Raw genomic sequence first — 7,974 nt, 5'->3', positions numbered from 1 at the left:
ATGCATATTATTGACATAAGCACACATGGTTGTTGTTGTTGTTGTTGTTGTTTGTTTGTTTGTTTTTTGCTCAAAACAGGGTCTCTCTGTGTAGCTCCCGTTGACTTGGAGCTCACTCTGTAGACCAGGCTAGCCTGGAACTCAGAGTTCCACCTGCCTCTGCCTCCTGAGCTCTGGAATTAAAGGTGTGCACAACTATCTCCTAACGTGGAGTCGTGGAGTCGCAGACCTGACAAGTGGCTGAGGTGCATGTTTAACAAACAGACCTGGCTTCCACATTCTCCCAGCATCCCTCAGTCCCTATTGTTACAGCCATGGCTGGGATGCCCCTCCCTCTACGTGGAACTTTCCAACCCAGGGACACATATCCGTGGTGCTCTCCCCAGTATAATCCAGTCGTTCTCCATTCTCTCTCTCTCTCTCTCTCTCTCTCTCTCTCTCTCTCTCTCTCTCTCTCTCTCTCTCTCTCTTCCTCCCTCCCTCCCCCATTCTCTCCCCCTCCCTCCCCCCTCTCTGTGCTCGCATTCTCTTTTTCTTCCCTTTCCCCCTCCGTCCTCCTCTTCTGCGTGGTCGCGGAGAGCTGCCCCCATAAACCGGCCTTTATATTTTGGTTTGGCTTGAGTCGGCTCATTTCATCGGCAGAGGATAAGGTATCACATGACATTTCCATACGTGAATATTTATGCTGTTCTTCCTTTTCTCATGCATTCCCTGCTCTCTTTTCCCTCCCACATCACTAATAACAACTCTCCATTTACTTTCATGTCCTTTTAAAAAGCCGTTCCAGAGTCCACATGTGAGAAAACATGTGATGTCTGTCTTTGTGACCACGACGGCGACCTCAGGTTCTGTCTGTTCTCATGCACGCTCCAGCTCTCTGGATGTGTGGCGTTTGTCTATGTGTGTGAGGTTAGGGAAGATGTCAGGTGGCCTGCTTTATCAGCCTTGAGACTGAACTTGGAGCAGAGCTGATGGCCATCGAGTCCTGGTGATCCTCCTGCCTCTTAACAGTTCTGGGATGCCTGTGGAGCTACACCTGATTATTTTTAAAATTTTATCTTATTTATTTTGTTTTTGTCTTCTGGAATATTTATTTATTATTTTTTTATTTATTTGAATTCTATTTTCTTTTTACAATCCAGCCATTGCCCTCCCTCCCTCCCTGGCCCCATTCCTACTCCCCACTTTCTCTGAAAGGATGCCCCCCACCACCATAATTTTATTTTCTTGCTTATTCACTTTATATCCTGCTCACTGGCCTCCTCCCGGTCACCCCCACCCCCACCCACAGTCCTTGCCCCCTCCCCTTTTCCTCTGAGCAGGTGGAGGCCCCCCTGGATATCCTGCCACCCACACACCTGATTTTTCTTTTCTTTTCTTTTCTTTTCTTTTCTTTTCTTTTCTTTTCTTTTCTTTTCTTTTTCTTTCTTTCTTTCTTTCTTTCTTTTCTTTCTTTCTTTCTTTCTTTCTTTCTTTCTTTCTTTCTTTTTTCTTTTCTTTCTTTCTTTCTTTTTTTGTTTTTTTGTTTTTTTGTTTTTTCGAGACAGGGTTTCTCTGTGTGGTCTAGAACTCACTCTGTAGACCAGGCTGCGCCCAGCATGATTTTTTTTTTCTTCTTATGAGGGTGTTTGGATCAGAACTCAGGTCCTTATGTTTGTAAGTGCTCTTACCTACTGAGTGTTCTTTCCAGCCCCTAGTATACATATGTTAAGAATATATATATATATATGCTGGGCGGTGGTGGCGCACGCCTTTAATCCCAGCACTTGGGAGGCAGAGGCAGGCAGATTTCTGAGTTCGAGGCCAGCCTGGTCTACAGAGTGAGTTCCAGGACAGCTAGGGCTACACAGAGAAACTCTGTCTTGAAAAAAACCAAAAACCAATAACCAAAACCAACCAAAGATATGTATATGTGTGTATGTGTGTATTTTGCCTGCATGTATATATGTGTACTATATGTATGTCTGATGCCCGAGAATGCAAGAACATGGCATCATATCCACTGGAACTGGAGTTACAGAGGTTATAGGGCACCGTATGTATGGAATTGAAGTCAGGTCCTCTGCAAAGGCAAGTGCTCTAAACAACTGAGCCATCTACCCCTCCATACCTTCCTCTTCCTCTTCCCCCCTTCCTCCTCCTTCCTCTTCCTCCTTTTGAGGCAGGGTCCCAGCATGTAGCCCAGGCTGATGTGTAAGTCACGATTATTCTGCTTCAGCGTGAGTATGGAAACAATAAACATGTGCTATCATGCCAAGGTTCTTTATTTAGAAGAACCTTGTTTATATAAGACACCGACTTATTATTTGATTATTATTTATTATTATTATTTATTTGACACCGACTTATTATTGATTATTTACTCGCAGTTTGAGACAAGGACCGGTTCCTTATACTGGCCTCGAACTTCTTAGGTAGCCAAGGACGATCTTGAATTCTTGAGACATATGCCTCTACCTCATGAGTTTTTGGACTTACAGCATACACCACAACCATGCCTGGTTTGTGAGGTGCTGAGAACACAAGCCAGGGCTGTCTGCATGCTAAGCGAGCACTTTACCAACGGAGCTACAGACCCAGTTCAGATTTATTCTTGCTTTTTTGAGATGGGGGTCTCACTTTGTAGCCCAGGCTGGCCTTCAACTTGAAATGACTAGGTGATCTTCTGCTTCAGTCTCCCAAGTGCTAGAATTACAGGTGTAATACCACTGATTTTGTTGTTTTGGTTTGGTTGAGGCCAGGCGTTGTTGCGTAGCCCAGGATGGCCTGTAACCTTCAGCCATCCCGCCTTCACCTCCATAGCACTGGGAACAACAGGCCTCACCACCATGCCTAGACTTCTTTGTAGTCTGGGAACTGAGCCTGGGTCCTTGTTCATGTCGGACGCTCTACCACAGAGCTGCATGCATTTCTGTTTGTCATTTTGAACTATAGTCTCACTAGCACTGGGTAAACAGCTCAGTTGGTAGAGTGCTGGCCTAGTAGGCACAAAATCCCGGGTCTGATGCCAGAACTGCGTAAACCAGATGCGCTTGTGCACACTGGTGATACCAGCACTTGTGGGGGCAGGATAATCATCAGTTCAAGGTCATCCTCAGCTATACAGGGAGTTCCAGGCCAGCCTGGACTCTATGAGACCCTGATTCCAAAGAGAAAGGTGTGTGTGTGTGTGTATGTGTGTGTATGTGTGTGTGTGTGTGTGTGTGTGTGTGGTGTCTCACTACACTGTCCAGGGTGGCTTTGGATTTTTGATTCACTTGTGCCGAGTGTGGAGTGGAGTGTAGTCTCTGGAGGCTGAGGCAGGGGGATCTCTAAGTTTGAGGCCAGCCTGGTCTACAGATAGAGTTCCAGGATAGCCAGGGCTACACAGAAAGCCCTTTATCAAAAAAGCAAAAACAAAAACAGGAGAGATATGAAAGTGCTGGGATTATACGTGTGCCACCAGCTGGCTTCTGTTCTAATTTCTTCTTTGTGTACACTGCCTTCCCTTCAGAGTCAGTAAGCAACCCGAGGCGGAGGTGCAGCGGAGGAGAGGACAAGGTTCAGGCTAGGAGTGGAAGGCTGGTCCTATCTCCGAGCTTTTCACAACAGTTCCTCTGCGAACCACCAGCGGCACCAGGGAGGAGGTGTTTCTAGTGCTGCCTTTACCTGGTTCTGCCATCTCTGATGAAAAGAGGAATAAGATGCGGAAGTCCGTGCTATTGCCTGTCAGCCTTAGTGTCCTTTGTCACATCTCCATTAACCGCTGGCTAACCCAGGAGCAAGGGAGCTAAGGCTTTGTTAATCTTTTCCCAGAAGGAGGGCCCAGGCTCTGACGTGTCATAATTGACGCATGAAACGGTTCAAGACTCGGGCTTCCTCCCGTTGTCTCAGCTCAGGAGTTCTAGAAAATGGAGAAGTTGGGGTCATAAAACCAGTCCAGAATGTAGGGAGACCTCTAGGATGTGAAGCTAGGGGCTTTCTGGAACTGTTTATTCTGACTTCCTCCAAATGCCACCCAACCCACACCTGCGGGCTCGGGAATGGGGGCGGGGCAGGGCTTGAACAAGGACGGAGAGGGAGGTGCGTGGTGGGTTCTCGGTGGGTTGAGGTCTGCAGATGACCATTTGGTTACTTTGGCTCAGTTCTGTCTTTGGGCAACTCTGGGCCGCCCTGGGTCGGTCCGCTGGGCTCGGACTCGCCTACTCCTGAACCAGAGAGAGCCAGACGGCGCCCGCCGGGTTGCGGAGGGCTCCAGGAACCCTGAGGTCCGGCTCCTGGCTCGAGCCTTCCGGGCAGCGGCCACGTGGCCTTGCCCAGGCGGGGGGCTCACCTCCCCCTGTTAGCCCGGGTGACTCAGGCCGCAGCTGTTCCCGCGTCACATGAGAGAGGGAGGGAGGGAGGGAGGCGGCTACCCCGCGGGGGAGGGGGCGGCCGGGGCGGGGCCGTGCGCAGGCGGGGCGCGAGCAGGGGGCACGGGAGACTCGGGCTGAGCCTCGCGGCAGGAGAGCATTAAGACGCGTCGGGGAGCGCAGGTGAGCCCGGGGCTGACGCGGGCCCGGGGACGCGGGGGCGCCCGTGGGGACAACTTTGCCTCGAAGTTCGCGGGGCGTCATCTGCGCTGCACCCGAGGGGAGGCTCGCGCCCGGGGAGCTGGCGAGGGTCCCGGGTCGCGGCCTGTCGGTGGCCGGCGGGGATCCACCCCGAGTCCGGCCGCGCCCTCCGTGCGTCCCGGGATCCCGCGGCGGCTCCGCGGCTCCGCTCCCTGGCGCGCGCCCCCATCCCAGTCCGGCCGCCGCGCGGGGCGGGCTGGGAGACGTGGATCTGACCGCGGGTTCTGGGTGGGAGGGCCGCGATGGGGGCCGCGCAGGGAAGGCTGCGAAGGCCGGCGGGGAGCTGCGGATCCCGCGGCCCTTCGGCCTGCTCTAATGCTTGCGCTCTCCGCGGTCCCAGGCCCAGCAGGCATGGCGGTGGAAGGAGGAATGAAGTGTGTCAAGTTTTTGCTCTACGTTCTTCTGCTGGCCTTCTGCGTGAGTAGTGCGGGAGAGCGACGGGGGGCGCAGGCGGGGGTGGGGTGCTTGGAGCCGTGAAGGGCGAGGGACCCAGAGATGAAGGCAGCTGGAGGCCAGATGTGGAAGGAAAAGCCCGGGGAAAGGGCCAAAGGCAGAACGTGTCGGTGCTACCCCACTTCCCCGTCACCCCCTCCACCCCGAGCGCCTTTCCGGGACTTCCGAGGAAAGTTTGGACAGAGAATTGCCATCCTAGATGGGAAGCACCCCCAACCAACCCCCTCCTGGCCCTTCCTGTCTGGTGACCCAACCATTCATGATATGGGGTGGTGGGGCAACCTGCCAACCGTCCGATGGTATCGCCGAGGGGCTCCTCACCCTGTTGATTTCATCTCCATTCTCTTAGCCCTCTCATTTACTTGGGGGGGGGGGAAGGAAAGGCTCTACCCTCCTTCATTTGCTCCTCCCTCGAGGAGAAGCTGCTGTTTGTTCAGAAGGGGGCCACTCTTACCCCCTCCTCCCTGGCCTAGCTGGCCTTAGGACCTGAGTCACTGGAGTGAGGGTAGCTCTGGGACAGACTCTCTACTGGGAGTAGAAAGTAATGCACGTCCTGGGCTGAAGAGCTGTTTAAAGGCAGGCGTGACACCTCCCGAGTCCCTTCTCCCCGTGTGTCTTTAACAACTTCCCAGCCTCCATTGTGGGGCAAGGATGGGCAGATCTTCTCTACAGCCAGTATATCCCGGAGGTGTAAGAATCTGTTTTCTGGCCCGGAGGTGGTGGCACACGCCTTTAATCCCAGCACTCTGGGAGGCAGAGGCAGGGGGATTTCTGAGTTCGAGGCCAGCCTGGTGTACAGAGTGAGTTCCAGGACAGCCAGGGCTACACAGAGAAACCCTGTCTCAAAAAAAAAAAACCAAAAACAAAACAAAAAGAATCTGTTTTCTAGGTGGGTGGGGGTCTGGGTGTGAGGGTCGGTCGCTGGACTGAGGGTCTGACCTAACCCTCACCGTTTCCCTCAGGCCTGTGCAGTGGGATTGATCGCCATCGGTGTGGCAGTTCAGGTTGTCTTGAAGCAGGCCATCACCCATGAGACTACTGCCGGCTCGCTGTTGCCTGTGGTCATCATTGCAGTGGGCGCCTTCCTCTTCCTGGTGGCCTTTGTGGGCTGCTGTGGGGCCTGCAAGGAGAACTACTGTCTCATGATTACAGTGAGTGGGGTGTGGGAGCTCTCGGGACTACCAGAAGGCCTTTCTGTGGTGAGGCGGGTGGATGGAGGACACCAGGAGTGTGTCTCAGGAATCGACTGGGTCAGAGCGAGCCTTTTAAATCCTTCCAACTCAACTCCTGCCCTGTCCTCCTGCAGTTCGCCATCTTCCTGAGTCTTATCATGCTCGTGGAGGTGGCTGTGGCCATCGCTGGCTATGTGTTTAGAGACCAGGTAAGCAGGGAAAAAGGGGAACCTGTCTCAGGTTGCTCTGGGAACCTGGGGCCTGAAGTCTTGTTCTCAGCAACACACGTCTCTACTCTTAGGTGAAGTCAGAGTTTAATAAGAGCTTCCGGCAGCAGATGCAGAATTACGTTAAAGACAACGAAACAGCCGCTATTTTGGACAAATTGCAGAAAGAAGTGAGTGGGATGGTTGGGAAAGGGTTAGGTGGGATAGAAGTGGAGGTTCGACGACGTCCCTCTCATCCCTCCTCCCATCCCTCCTCCCATCCCTCCTCCCATCCCTCCTCCCATCCCATCCCTCCTCCCATCCCTCCTCCCATCCCTCCTCCCATCCCATCCCTCCTCCCATCCCCCCTCCCATCCCATCTCTCCTCCCTTCCTAGAATAAGTGCTGTGGAGCCTCCAACTACACAGACTGGGAGAGCATCCCCAGTATGGCCAAGAACAGAGTCCCCGATTCTTGCTGCATCAACATCACTGTGGGCTGTGGACAGGATTTCAGTATATCCGCCATCCATACCCAGGTAGGGGGAAGACATCACCCGAGGGAAATTTGGGGAAATGTTTCAGGAGATGCTAATGGGATCAGAGTTGGGGATGAGATCTGGGGATGGCAGTTGGGAGAAAGGGACAGTGGGAGGGAGCGAGGGAGGGAGAAGTTTCTGTTGGTCTGTCTTCATGCCTCTGTCTTTCCTTCAGGGCTGCGTGGAGACTATAGCAACGTGGCTGAGGCAGAATATACTGCTGGTGGCTGCAGCAGCCCTGGGCATTGCTTTTGTGGAGGTGAGGAATGCTGGGGGCCTCTGGGGAGCAGGAGGCACTGGCCTGGGAACAGTGGTTGTGGAGGGATGGGTCTGGGGAAGCCTGTCCTGCGTCCTCTCCACCCTCACGTCCATCTTTCCTTTCAGGTCTTGGGAATTATCTTCTCCTGCTGTCTGGTGAAGAGTATCCGAAGTGGCTACGAAGTAATGTAGGGGTGGCGGAGGGGTCTGGTCCCTTCTGTCTTTTTCGTGGAGTGGATTCTCCAGGTTTTTCAATTAAACGGATTATTTTTTTTTCAGACCTAAAAAAAAGAGAAGGTGGTCTCGGTTTATCTTAGAGTGGTGGGTGGCCCCTTCCTTCTCCCTCTCCCTGTCCCTGCCCTGAGGATAGGCAGGCATGTTTAGGGGTGGTGGTTGGGCTGGCAGTGGAGGAGGTGAGGAATCCAGAGGAGGTTGTGGCTGAATGCTCTCCTCTGCCCCTGGTTTTGTGCTGCCTGCTTAGCCTTCAGTGTTTCTGCAGCGCCCGTGGGGCCATCTCCTGTGTACGTCAAAGGGATATACAAAGGTCCTACATGGTAGAGCCTGGATATGTCTATTTTGGACAACTTTTTGGCTTTCTGATGCTTTGAGGGCCAGAAAACTCCTCCCTCAACCCTCAAGGAGAATGTGCTTGTCGCCTGTGTGGCAGTGTCCCTGAATTTTGCCTCAGATAATAGAGGAGTTTAAGTATTTCCTTCTGTCATGGAAGCCGTCCAATCTGGCTATGATCATTTTTC

General features: G+C 52.9%; 1 protein-coding gene across 1 annotated transcript; it reads left to right on the top strand.

Moving 5' to 3' along the window:
- The first annotated feature begins 4,410 nt into the window (after positions 1-4,410).
- Positions 4,411-7,515, top strand: Cd63 (CD63 molecule). Its single transcript, XM_052165962.1, has 8 exons — positions 4,411-4,514; positions 4,933-5,009; positions 6,008-6,196; positions 6,352-6,426; positions 6,519-6,614; positions 6,821-6,961; positions 7,137-7,220; positions 7,346-7,515. Exons 2-8 carry the CDS (start codon positions 4,944-4,946, stop codon positions 7,409-7,411), a joined length of 717 nt encoding a protein of 238 aa, XP_052021922.1. The 5' UTR covers positions 4,411-4,514; positions 4,933-4,943; the 3' UTR covers positions 7,412-7,515.
- The last annotated feature ends 459 nt before the right edge of the window (positions 7,516-7,974 follow it).

This window comes from Apodemus sylvaticus, chromosome 20, assembly GCF_947179515.1.
Source record: "Apodemus sylvaticus chromosome 20, mApoSyl1.1, whole genome shotgun sequence".
NCBI classification, from domain to species: Eukaryota; Metazoa; Chordata; class Mammalia; order Rodentia; family Muridae; genus Apodemus; species Apodemus sylvaticus.
The sequence above is the reverse complement of the archived record's forward strand: the minus strand, read 5'-3'. Positions and strand labels throughout refer to the sequence as shown.